The 13,737-nt window shown below is 45.0% G+C and overlaps 2 protein-coding genes across 6 annotated transcripts in view; one reads left to right on the top strand and one right to left on the bottom strand.

Moving 5' to 3' along the window:
• LOC111959806 (potassium voltage-gated channel subfamily E member 2) overlaps positions 1–13,737 on the bottom strand; it is a 367,483-nt gene that overhangs the window by 216,827 nt on the left and 136,919 nt on the right. The gene's annotated exons all lie outside the window — the stretch shown is intronic.
• Positions 1–13,737, top strand: part of LOC111959437 (B-cell CLL/lymphoma 9 protein) — a 61,462-nt gene that overhangs the window by 33,856 nt on the left and 13,869 nt on the right. For all 5 annotated transcript variants that reach the window (XR_002876678.2, XM_023980980.2, XM_070437533.1 and 2 more), the window contains exons 4-6: positions 8,751–9,186; positions 12,750–13,096; positions 13,592–13,699. Coding sequence is in view for 4 of the 5 variants with exons in the window: in XM_023980980.2 (XP_023836748.1) it covers positions 8,888–9,186; positions 12,750–13,096; positions 13,592–13,699 (754 nt within the window). In the remaining variant the exon portion in view is untranslated. The remainder of the gene's footprint in view (positions 1–8,750; positions 9,187–12,749; positions 13,097–13,591; positions 13,700–13,737) is intronic.

The following is a 13,737-nucleotide window of genomic DNA, read 5'->3' as shown; positions in this document are numbered from 1 at the left end:
TGGCGTCACAGCGCTATATTTAGCCGTTACCCTGAGTTCCAAGAATTCTGTGCGTTCCGTGTGTGTTATCTCCAGGGCGTGTTGTCTGTCTGGCACCGGGTACAGGAAGTCACCTGAACAGGTGAGATCCCAGGTGTCAGCTGTCAGCCAATCAGAGCAGGAAGAGAAAGGCATCCCCCTGTCTCAGACATGTTGGTTGGAAGGACTAGTGAAATGAACTGGGAGCTGCATAGTGTACAGATGAATGTTCCCTCTGCTATCGCCTGTGTTCTGTCTGTCAAAGGTATTTTCTGTCTTTATTGTCTCGTGTGTGTACTGACAGTTGAAATTGGAGTGTGTGGGGTGCTATTGCATTGTATGAAATCCAGGCTAGGTTGACACATGCTACATGTAAATATGTTTTCATTTTGCAAGACTGGTGTGTCTAGAATGCCGTTCCAGTGGTTATCCAGGTTTAGCTGTGTGTGTGTGTGTGTGTGTGTGTGTGTGTGTGTGTGTGTGTGTGTGTGTGTGTGTGTGTGTGTGTGTGTGTGTGTGAGTGAATCATGGTCTTGCAGAGGAGAGAAAAGCAAGGGAGAGTGTAAACAAATAGTGTTTAAAATGATTTAGAGGGAGAGAGAGCGCGACTGCTCTGTTGCGGCTGAGCTGCGATATTGGATTTGCATAAATGAGGCTGAAACATCTGCAGGCCTTTTACAGCCAGCGGGGCTAAGAAAGGGTAGTTTGTGCGCAAGGCGTGTTGATTTTTTTTTAAAAAGAAACACCCGCACTTCAAAACCCAAACTTAATTAAGTTGCCTCTTTTTAAATGTGGAAATCACTCTTTATATCTGCGGCTCTTTACCGAAGAAGCACATTTGTTGTTTAACTGATCAGCTAGTTTAATAGAGGGAGAGGAACCTCTCCGATTATCCATTACCGTATACGTGTTTGTTTTGCTGGGGCTGCTCTTTGTGTGTGTGTGTGTATAGATATACTGTATATCTATCTCTATATACTAAAATATAACTTGTAAGGTGCTGGTCCCATGTTTCATGAGCTGAAATAAAAGATCCTAGAAATTTTCTGTGCGCACAAAAAGCTTATTTCTCTCAAAAGTTGGGCACAAATTTGTTTACATCTCTGTTTGTGAGCATATCTCCTTTGCCAAGATAATCCATCCATCTGACAGGTGTGGCATATCAAGAAGCTGATTAAACAGCATGCTCATTACAAAGGTGCTTCCTTGTGCTGGGGACAATAAAAGGCCACTCTAAGATGTGAAAGTTTGTCACACAACACAATGCCACAGATGTCTCAAGTTTTGAGGGAGCATGCAGTTGAAACGCTGACTACATGAATGTCAACCAGAGCTGTTGCCAGATAATTTAATGTTAATTTCTCTACCATATGCTGCCTCCAATTTCGTTTTAGAGAATTTTGCAGTACGTCTACCGGCACCACAACCGCAGACCACAGGTAACCACGCCCGCCCAGGACCTCCACATCCGGCTTCTTCACCTGCGGGATCATCTGAGACGAGACAGTTGATGAATCAGTGGGTTTGCACAAATGACATTTTTTTTGCAAAACTGCCAGAAACCTTCTCAGGGAAGCTCATCTGCGTGCTCGTCGTCCTCGCCAGGATCTTGATCCGACTGCAGTTCGACGTCGTAACCGACTTCAGTGGACAAATGCTCACCTTCAATGGCCTCTGGCATGGTGGAGGAGTGTTGTCTTCACGGATTAATTCCAGTTTCAAATGTACCGGGCAGATGGCGTCGTGTGGGCGAGCGGTTTGCTGATGTCAACGTTGTGAACAAAGTGCCCCATGTTGCTGTGGGGTTATGGTTTGGGCAGTCATAAGCTACAAACTACGGACACAATTGCATTTTATCGATGGCAATTTGAATGCACAGAGATACCGTGACGAGATCCTGAGGCCCATTGTCGTGCCATTCATCTGCCACCATCACCTCATGTTTCAGAATATATTGCACAGCTCCTTTTCGAAAGGATCTGTGCACAATTTCTGGAAGCTGAAAATGTCCCAGTTCTTCCATGGCCTGCATACTCACTAAACATGTCACCCATTGTGCATGTTTTGGTCACTACATTTGAGAGAAATAAGCTATTTTTGTATGAAATATTTCTGGGATCTTTTATTTCAGATCATGAAACATAGGACTAACACTTTACATGTGTTGTTTATATCTTTGTTCTGTATGTACGTAGGCATGCTTATATTCAACAAAAATATAAACACAACAAAATATGCCAAATATCAGTCTAAAAAACAAATAAATCCGATTTGACCGTTTAGACACAAGCCTCATGGCCAATAATCAGATTTGTGGCTTGAAATATCCGATTACATGTGCTTTTTGGCAGGAAGAATAACAGATTCTAATCAGATATGCAATTTTTTTTTATTTGAGTCACTTCAAACTGCCAGTGTGAACAAGGCTTTAGTGGTTGCTTGTGTGTGTGTTGGGTGGTGGGTGCTGCGTGTTTGTTCTGTGTGATAGGAATGTCAGCAAGCGGCCCAATTAGCGTCTCGTTAGTGTGTGATTGGAGGGAGAGAGTGATTGACAGTTCCTGCTGTGTGTGTGTGTGTGTGTGTGTGTGTGTGTGTGTGTGTGTGTGTGTGTGTGTGTGTGTGTGTGTGTGTGTGTGTGTGTGTGTGTGTGTGTGTGTTTAAGACTAATGTGAGTATATCTAGCTACAACAGGAAAGACAGAGTGGTTTTGCTATTCTAAGGCTCAGGCAGAACTAATTTCTTTGTAAATACACTAGGTTTTCCTCAGCATACAGTGCCTTGCAAAAGTATTTATCCCACTTGACGTTTTTCCTATTTTGTTGCATTACCTGTAATTTAAATTGATTTTTATTTGGATGTCATGTAATGGACATACACAAAGCAGTCCAAATTGGTGAAGTGAAATGAAAAAAACAACTTGTTTAAAAAAATTAAAAAAAATGGGAAAGTGGTGCGTGCATATGTATTCAGCCCCTTTGCTATGAAGCCCCTAAATAACATCTGGTGCAACCAATTACCTTCAGAAGTCACATAATTAGTTAGATTGCACACAGGTGGACTTTATTTAAGTGTCACATGATCTATATACACATACATACATACATATACACACACCTGTTCTGAAAGGCCCCAGAGTCTGCAGCACCACCAAGCAAGCGGCACCATGAAGACCAAGGAGCTCTCCAAACAGGTCAGGAACAAAGTTGTGGAGAAGGGTTGGGTTATCCCAAAAAATGTCTGCACCATTAAATACATTATTTGACGGAATATGGCACCACAACAAACCTGATAAGAGAAGGCCGCCCACCAAAACTCACGGACCAGGCAAGGAAGGCATTAATCAGAGGCAACAAAGAGACCAAAGATAACCCTGAAGGAGCTGCAAATCTCCACAGCGGAGATCGGAGTATCTGTCCATAGGACCACTTTAAGCCGTACACTCCACAGAGTTGGGCTTTACGGAAGAGTGGCCAGAAAAAAGCCATTGCTTAAAGAAAAAAATAAGCAAACACGTTTGGTGTTCGCCAAAAGGCATGTGGTAGACTCCCCAAACATATGGAAGAAGGTACTCTGGTCAGATGAGACTAAAATGGAGCTTTTTGGCCATCAAGGAAAACGCTATGTCTGGCACAAACCCACCACCTCTCATCACCCCGAGAACACCATCACCACAATGAAGCATGGTGGTGGCAGAATCATGCTGTGGGGATGTTTTTCATCGGCGGGGCTGGGAAACTGGTCAGAATTGAAGGAATGATGGATGGCGCTAAATACAGGGAAATTCTTGAGGGAAACCTGTTTATCTTCCCCTTGAAACTGGGACTGAGATTCACCTTCCAGCAGCACAATAACCCTAAGCATACTGCTAAAGCTACACTCGAGTGGTTTAAGGGGAAAGATTTAAATGTCTTGGAATGGCCTAGTCAAAGCCCAGACCTCAATCCAATTTGAGAATCTGTGGTATGACTTAAAGATTGCTGTACACCAGCGGAACCCATCCAACTTGAAGGAGCTGGAGAATTTTTGCCTTGAAGAATGGGCAAAAATCCCAGTGGCTAGATGTGCCGAGCTTATAGAGAACCCCCAAGAGACTTGTAGCTGTAATTGCTGCAAAAGGTGGCTCTACAAACTATTGGCTTTGGGGGGTTAATAGTTATGCACACTCAAGTATTATATATATTTTTGTCTAATTTCTTGTTTGTTTCACAATAAATAAAAAAAATTGCGTCTTCAAAGTGGTAGGCATGTTGTGTAAATCAAATGATGCAACCTTTAATTCCAGGTTGTAAGGCAACAAAATAGGAAAATTGCCAATGGGGGTGAATACTTTCGCAAGCCACTGTATACAGTGCCTTCAGAAAGTATTCATACCTCTTGACTTATTCCATAGGCCCACCCACTGGGGAGCCAGGCCCGGCCAATCACATTTAGTTTTTCCCCACTAAAGTGCTTTATTACAGACATAAATACTCCTCAGTTATATCAGATGTCCCCGGTGGCTGGTCTCAGACCATTCCGCAGGTGAAGAAGCCGGATGTGGAGGTCCTGGGCTGGCGTGGTTACACGTGGTCTGTGGTTGTGAGGCTGGTTGGACGTGCTACCAAATTCTCTAAAATGACGTTGAGGCGGCATATGGTAGAGAAATGAACTTGAAGTTATCTTAACAACTCTGGTGGACATTCCTGTAGTCATGTCGATTGCACGCTCCCACAACTTGGGACATCTGTGGCATTGTGGTGTTTGACAAAACTGCACATTTTAGGGTGGCCTTTTATTGTCCCCAGCACAAGGTGCACCTGTGTAATGATCATGCTGTTTAATAATCTTGATATGCCACACCTGTCAGGTGGATGGATTATCTTGGCAAAGGAGAAATGCTCACTAACAGGTTTGTTACAAAAAAAAATTGCGCAACATTTGAGAGAAATAAACTCTTTGTGCATATGGAACATTTCTGGGATCTTTTATTTCAGCGCATGAAACATGGGACCAACACTTTACATGTTGCATTTTATATTTTTGTTCAGTAGACAATATTTGCCCATTATTCTTTAAAAAATTCTTCAAGCTCTGTCAAGTTGATCATTGCTAGACAGCCATTTTTAAGTCTTGTCATAGATTTTCAAGACGATTTCAAAACTGTAACTAGTCCACTCGGGAACATTCAATGTCGTCTTGGTATGCGACTCCAGTGTAGATTTAGCCTTGTGTTTTAAGTTATTGTTTTTGTCCTGCTGAAAGGTGAATTCGTCTCCCAGTGTCTGTTGGAAAGCAGAGTGAACCAGGGTTTCCTCTAGGATTTTGCCTGTGCTTATAGCTGTATTCCGTTTATTTTTATCCCCAAAAACTATCTAGTCATTGCCGATGACAAGCATACCCATAACATGATGCAGACAGCACAATGTTTGAAAATATGAAGTGGTACTCAGTTGATGGTTTGGATTTGCCCCAAACAATGCTTTGTATTCAGGACAAAAAGTTAATTTCTTTGCCGCATTTTTGCAGTATTACTTAAGTGCCTCGTTGCAAGCAGGATGCATGTTTTGAAATATTTGTATTCTGTACAGGCTTTCTTCTTTTCACTTTGTCATTTTAGGTTAGTACTGTGAAGTAACTACAATGTTGATCCATCCTCAGTTTTATATACACTGCTCAAAAAAATAAAGGGAACAMTAAAATAACACATCCTAGATATGAATGAAATATTGTTATTACATACTTTTTTCTTTACCTAGTTGAATGTGCTGACAACAAAATCACACAAAAATTATCAATGGAAATCAAATGTATCAACCCATGGAGGTCTGGATTTGGAGTCACACTCAAAATTAAAGTGGAAAACCACACTACAGGTTGATCAACTTTGATGTAATGTCCTTAAAACAAGTCAAAATGAGGCTCAGTAGTGTGCGTGGCCTCCACCGTGCCTGTATGACCTCCCTACAACGCGTGGCATGCTCCTGATGAGGTGGCGGATGGTCTCCTGAGGGATCTCCTCCCAGACCTGGACTAAAGCATCCGCCAACTCCTGGACAGTCTGTGGTGCAACGTGGCGTTGGTGGATGGAGCGAGACATGATGTCCCAGATGTGCTCAATTGGATTCAGGTCTGGGGAACGGGCGGGCCAGTCCATAGCATCAATGCCTTCCTCTTGCAGGAACTGCTGACACACTCTAGCCACATGAGGTCTAGCATTGTCTTGCATTAGGAGGAACCCAGGGCCAACCGGCACCAGCATATGGTCTCACAAGGGGTCTGAGGATCTCATTTCGGTACCTAATGGCAGTCAGGCTACCTCTGGCGAGCACATGGAGGGCTGTGCGGCGCCCCCAAAGAAATGCCACCCCACACCATGACTGACCCACCGCCAAACCGGTCATGCTGGAGGATGTTGCAGGCAGGAGAAATTTCTCCACGGCGTCTCCAGACTCTGTCACATGTGCTCAGTGTGAACCTGCTTTCATCTGTGAAGAGCACAGGGCGCCAGTGGCGAATTTGCCAATCTTGGTGTTCTCTGGCAAATGCCAAACGTCCTGCACGGTGTTGGGCTGTAAGCACAACCCCCACCTGTGGACGTCGGGCCCTCATACCACCCTCATGGAGTCTGTTTCTGACCGTTTGAGCAGACACATGCCATTTGTGGCCTGCTGGAGAGTCATTTTGCAGGGCTCTGGCAGTGCTCCTCCTGCTCCTCCTTGCACAAAGGCGGAGGTAGTGTCCTGCTGCTGGGTTGTTGTCCTCTACGGCCTCCTACACGTCTCCTGATGTACTGGCCTGTCTCCTGGTAGCGCCTCCATGCTCTGGACACTACGCTGACAGACACAGCAAACCTTCTTGCCACAGCTCGCATTGATGTGCCATCCTGGATGAGCTGCAATACCTGAGCCACTGTGTGTGCGTTGTAGACTCCGTCTCATGCTACCACTAGAGTGAAAGCACTGCCAGCATTCAAAAGTGACCAAAAATCAGCCAGGAAGCAATAGGAATGAGAAGTGGTCTGTGGCACCACCTGCAGAACCACTCCTTTATTGGGGGTGTTTTGCTAATTGCTTTAATTTCCACCTGTTGTCTATTCCATTTGCACAACAGCATGTGAAATTTATTGTCAATCAGTGTTGCTTCTAAGTGGACGTTTGATTTCACAGAAGTGTGATTGACTTGGAGTTACATTGTGTTGTTTAAGTGTTCCCTTTATTTTTTTGAGCAGTGTATATAGTTCTATATAGTTTTATATATACAGTGGGGAGAAACAAGTATTTGATAATAACTGCCGATTTTGCAGGTTTTCCTACTTACAAAGCATGTAGAGGTCTGTAATTTTTATCATAGGTACACTTCAACTGTGAGAGATGGAATCTAAAACAAAAATCCAGAAAATCACATTGTATAATTTTTAAGTAATTAATTTGCATTTTATTGCATGACATAAGTATTTGATCACCTACCAACCAGTAAGAATTCCGGCTCTCACAGACCTGTTAGTTTTTCTTTAAGAAGCCCTCCTGTTCTCCACTCATTACCTGTATTAACTGCACCTGTTTGAACTCGTTACCTGTATAAAAGACACCTGTCCACACACTCAATCAAACAGACTCCAACCTCTCCACAATGGCCAAGACCAGAGAGCTGTGTAAGGACATCAGGGATAAAATTGTAGACCTGCACAAGGCTGGGATGGGCTACAGGACAATAGGCAAGCAGCTTGTGAGATGCAACAACTGTTGGCCAATTATTAGAAAATGGAAGAAGTTCAAGATGACGGTCAATCACCCTCGGTCTGGGGCTTCCATGCAAGATCTCACCTCGTGGGGCATCAATGATCATGAGGAAGGTGAGGGATCAGCCCAGAACTACACGGCAGGACCTGGTCAATGACCTGAAGAGAGCTGGGACCAGTCTCAAAGAAAACCATTAGTAACACACTACGCCGTCATGGATTAAAATCCTGCAGTGCACGCAAGGTCCCCCTGCTCAAGCCAGCGCATGTCCAGGCCCGTCTTAGGCTTGCCATAACAAATGGATTGAAGCTGTAACAACTAAATGTGGAAAAGTAAAATGGTGTGAATACTTTCTGAAAGCATTGTCGGTCTGTCTGTCCCTATGGAGTTGTCTCTCGCTGTACACACACACAACCCTGTACAGTAGTGTATAGTTAGCCCATGTAGGAGCAGCTAACAGTGTGAGATTGTCTGTTATTTCCAGTCCCAGCAGTGCTCTCTCTCTCTCGTTCTCTCTTTCTCTCGTTCTCTCTTTCTCTGGAGCCGGTTACAGTATGAGTGTTTTGGAGGTGTTCCTAAATATTTGTGGGATGACAGTGTGATCTGACTGTCCTGCTCACTGTGGATTCTCATGTCATTACCAGAGGGGGATAAAACACACACACACACACTGCTGCAACAGAATGCATACGCACTCACAGGCACACACACACTGCTGCAACATAGAATGCATACGCAAACACACACGCACGCATGCGCACAGTGTAAGAACCTGTGTGGGCTCTGTGGTCAATAGGAATCCAGGCAGTCATAATTGAGAGCTCAGTCAGTGTAGCTTTCATTAGTATTCTGTGTTTCCCCCAGTCAACCACATTCAGGGACTCCCACTACTTCTACCAGAGAGGATGATACACAACATAATTATTTTCAAATGTGATAACCAATGACCATGTAACAGCAATGACAATTGTTGTAAAGATGTCCTTACATTTGTCTTCTGTCTTCTCTCCACAGAGTGCCCAAGGGCCGTGAGAGCCCCTTGGAAACTTCATGCACAAACCCACTTTCTTCCTCACACAGAAACACACACTCTCTCTGACACACACACAGTCTTATTGACACACACACACACACACACACACACACAGAGTATGTTGGAGGTCCAGGAGGAAAGGCCTGCCACAGCAGGAGGAACGGCAGTGACACACTTCAGCAAGAAAGAGCGAGGGAAGAAGGAACGAGAGGAGGCCAAGGACAGCCGGGGGAATCTTGGGATTATCGGGAACAGTATTCCAGGTTCTGGTGGCCGAGGGAACGGCAGAGGGAAAGCCCCTCACACACACACAGGCAGCCCCCAGCAGCTCATCACCCCACCCTGCTCTGTGGTGCTGGGAGCCCCCTCCATTCATCACAACAGACTGAAGAACTCCCCATCCACCAACACACAGAGGTGAGGGAGAGAGAGTGTATGTGTGTCTGTCTGTGTAAAGTAGTAGTAGTAAAAGTGGTGTGTGTGTGTGTCCTGGGGTCAGGGAGTACACGGTGTTTGGATCTTCTCTCTGCTGACTCATGTTTCTGGAGCCACTGGAAATCAGCATCTGCCCTGCCAAACGCCTGCCATCCCTCTCTCTCTCTCTCTCTCGCTCTCTTGCTCTCTCGCTCAGCTGTGTGTGTCAGTAGGGTGTGGTATGGGGCTGTCCCTGCCAGTTGGAAGTGTCCTGTTCTCCTGAGCTGTACTTTTCTCATGGCCACTGAGAAGCAGCCGCCCTGATCCTCCTCTCCGCCAGATTATGGTCTGTGTCTCTGGCCTACGGTTGTGAAGAACTGCCCCTGTCAGTTGTACATGGTTGTGATCCGAGCCAAATATAATACTCTGGCAGACATTATTCCTACCTCACTATTGGCCAGTGAGAAAATGGTGTGTGTTTCCCTTCCCTCGGGCTGTCTGTACTGTGCCTATACTTGCCTATACCAACTGTGATCTACAAGGCATTCCTAGTCAATCACCAAATATTTATCTCAAACAATAAAGCCTTGCGTTCCTTTTTTTCATCTTGTGCTGTTGGCAGTAGGTGTACCCGATTCAGCTGCCCTGCGCGCCGGGTTGGCGACATGTTCACATTTTGAACCATTTTATGTGTCTGAAGCTGCAAACTCTGCCTTCCCAGGGGGGCCCGGAGAACAAATCAAGTGCATTATAGGCCTACCTCTGGCCAATCGGGTGGCTCAGATAGCTGGGTCTGCAGTAATGTAGCAGGCATAAAAGAAAGTTACAGCAAGGTTGATACTGTGAGCTTTTAAAACCCTGACTAGAGAGAGACGGTCAACAAATACAGCAAAATGGTGGTTTTATGAGGGAGTTCATGTGTAAGTTCTTACTCAGCATTGTCAACACTTTGTATTCCACACTTTTATAAGCCATACAATGCGGGTTCTTCCTGCTTGCGCTACAACAAGCACTGCAGCTGTACAGCCTACCTCAAATGTTGAAAATATATATATATAGATTTTTTTATTATAAAAAAAAATTGGTCAGAACAACAATGTATTGGCAGGGCAATTCAAGCAAAGCCAATATGCGGTGATAATGTATTGGGCCTATAGCTTACTGCACAAACCTTATTGCTACAGTACTGTTTTTAATTGGTTAATGTTGCATAGGATTAGTCTTGACTCAAAAGTTTGGTGACCACTGGTCTAACTGTAGGTATTAGCTGATGATGTATGTACAGTACAGCACTGTGGTTAGTAGCTATAATGATGGATCATGGTAGGTTGGGGGATTTCCCACAGCGTAAGTCTTGAACACAGTAGGCCTACTGTTTTTAGTCTGTTTTTCAAATAGGGTGCCTCCATACAAATAGAGCTGCTGAAGGAGTGTGTGTGTGTTTATGTATTAGTCTGTACACATGTTAGGGTGTGTGTGTGTGTGTGTGATTCACTACTCTGGCAGTCTCCTCCCGGCAATGGAAAGAGCGGAGTGAGGAAAGAGGTAGGGGGAGATGGGGAAGGGTTGATGGGACAAGAGGTCAGTCTGGTCCACTCTCAGCCAGCCGTCTGACTCTCTGGCCTCTTTTCCAACTGAGACTCCTCAGTCAGGAGTCTGTTCACTGGGAACTCATTAACTCTAGCGCCAGGCTCTGGCCTGTTTCCCCTCTGTGTCCCTGGTTGTGTCAAGTGTTTTCCCTGTACTCACTAAATTGATGCCGCCACACAACAACAAAAAAGGAACATAAAAATATTTCTGCCAAGATTCACTTTGAAGATGCTATAACTGTCCACATTTACTTTTCCTCTGTCAACAAGACCAGTAAAGAACAGCAACATCAGACAACCCCATAGTAGAATGGCTTTAACGGGAGGTGCATTCAAGTTGCGGGTGCCACAGGGAGAGAAACATGCATTCTGATAATCAGTCAATGCTCAACATTTCTTAATGTAATTGCACGCATGGAACCATTAAAAAAGGCAATTACAACTAGAGTTTGTAGCATGGTTTAGGAACAACTGCACAACAAAACTCTTAACGGGGCAATGGTGTCTTGAAAGGGAAATTACATACGTTGTAATTGAAACAGTTTTTCACGGTTGAATAATAATTAATGCTTATTCAAAATAATTGTAAATATTAATAACAATTAGGATGTTGTGTCAGATGTAAAGTTGTTCTCTAAAAGTCTGACTTTAAAAACTCAAAATGATTTTTTTTTATTTGGAATCATTTTGGAATAGAATGTCATTTTAAAAAGTCACCAGAACTGTACTTCTCACAGTCCTTGTACAGAAGCAACCCCTATCTCCCCACCTTTTTTCCGCGACCTTTGCCACCACTGATTTTCTAGGGGAAACAAGTCGTGGTGGGGAAGTAGGAGAACTAACAGAGACTGTGGGAGAATCTTAATTGCATACTCCTCTCGTTGCCTTCTTCTCAAAACCCATCGGAGGAGAAGATCAGAGGGGAGGGACCTTTGACCTGTGTTTTGAGAAGGAGGTGAGGAGAGAGGATTGCCTGGCTACCCACACTCCTTGCTCCGGCCAAACCCTATGCCACGCCCACATACGTTTGTTTCTTCTCTGCAATGAGTCTGGATCGGAGTACCTGTCTGACCCTTCAGCGACTGCGAACACATTCGGGGCCTTCTAATTGGTTCAGAAACCAATAGGTTGAGCCAGAGCTAGAACACACATGGGTTAAGCGGCTGTTTGAAAATTGGTCATTGGCTTTGATGCTCAGATTGGTTAGACCAGTGGTCACCAACCTTTTGAGTGAAGATCACTTTCTGAGTCAAAATGCAAGCCGAGATCTACAGCCAAGATTTTTATAATTAGTGAGAGGAGAAGGGATGTGAGGAGTGATTGCAGTCTGACTAGCGACAGGAGAAGGGATGTGAGGAGTGATTGCAGTCTGACTAGAGACAGGAGAAGGGATGTGAGGAGTGATTGCAGTCTGACTAGAGACAGGAGAAAGGGACGTGAGGAGTGATTGCAGTCTGACTAGAGAGAGGAGAAGGGATGTGAGGAGTGATTGCAGTCTGACTAGAGACAGGAGAAGGGACGTGAGGAATGATTGCAGTCTGACTAGAGACAGGAGAAGGGACGTGAGGAGTGATTGCAGTGTGACTAGAGAGAGGAGAAGGGACGTGAGGAGTATGCAATTGAGATTCTCCCTGAGTGTACTACTTGGGAGCCATACCTGTTGTGGCATTCACACACACGTACACACAGAGTGTGAGATATGCACTTGATTCTCCTGGAATGTCATAACCCAAGTCTCCAGTAATTCTTCTTCATCAGTCTAAGTAAAGTTGTCTTGCCTAACCATGACCAGGTCAATAGATTTTTTTTTATATCAATGAGTCTACCTGGATAAATAAATGTTAAATAAAATTATTTTTTTTCCACTGTCTCACTATGAAAGAGTGCATGAAGTACATTTTGCTTCAGTTTATTTATGTACAGTTGATAAGTACTTCTTCTTCTCTCCTCCCTCCTCCTCATCTCTCCCTCTCTCAGTCCTAAACCCAAGCCAGAAGTCATGGTGCGCTCCCCTCCCGTCATGTCTCCCTCCGGTGGTGCCGCCCAAATGGACTCCAAACTGCCCAATCAGAGCAAACCAGGAAGCGGCGGCAGCCAACTTCAGGCTTCGCCCTGCGACCTCAAGACAGTGGGTGCTAAGGGCTCCCAGCAGGGGGGTGTATTGGGGACGGGTCCAGGGGGCATGGGGGGGCTGAAGAACGGCCAGGGCCTGACCTCTGGGGGACAGGGGTCAAAGGTGAAGGTAAAAAGAGAGAGGAGCACCTCGGTGGAGTCCTACAACGAGCAGCAGCCAGACACAGTCACGCCCACCAGCGACGACAAGGGTGAGTATTACACTGCACTCCAAATAGTATTCAGCTCAAATATGTCAAGTTGAGTACCGGTATACGTAGTGGTATGAAGTAGTGTACTATTTACTGATGACATCCTACTTTCTAAGCTTGCATTTCCATGAAGCTAAAGTGCTTATATATTTCTGCCTCTCTGACACAATAGCTGTTGATGTTAGTGGGCATGCTACGTATCCATTCTGTGTGAACATGTGTTGTGGCTGTGGAAACAGCAGCAGGCCCCTGAAAGCGTGTCATTATGGTCACGCACTCTGCCCTTGATCCACTGCTGTGTCGGTCTCTCCTCTCCTCCTGGGAGTCTGGTGCACAGGACTGCACTTAGAGAAGGGAGGGGAGAGGGGAAAGTGTGTTTGTGTGTGCTATTGACATGGAGAGCTCAGCTCTGACTCTGGTCTGTAGAAACGCATGCACGCACGCACACACATGAAAACACAGCTACACACACACTGACTGTGTGTGTGTATACAGACAGTAACAGGGTGAAGAGGATGTGTGTGGCTGAGAGGAGGCAGCCCTACAGTGGAGCTGACTGGTGCTCTGGAGGAGAGAGTGATGAGGACGACAAAGGATTCTTCAGTAAGTGTGTGTGACTTTGTGTATGTGTTTGTGTGTCT

Source organism: Salvelinus sp. IW2-2015, linkage group LG36, assembly GCF_002910315.2.
Source record: "Salvelinus sp. IW2-2015 linkage group LG36, ASM291031v2, whole genome shotgun sequence".
NCBI lineage: Eukaryota > Metazoa > Chordata > Actinopteri > Salmoniformes > Salmonidae > Salvelinus > Salvelinus sp. IW2-2015.
Note: the sequence above shows the minus strand (reverse complement) of the source record. Positions and strands in the feature narration are given on the sequence as shown.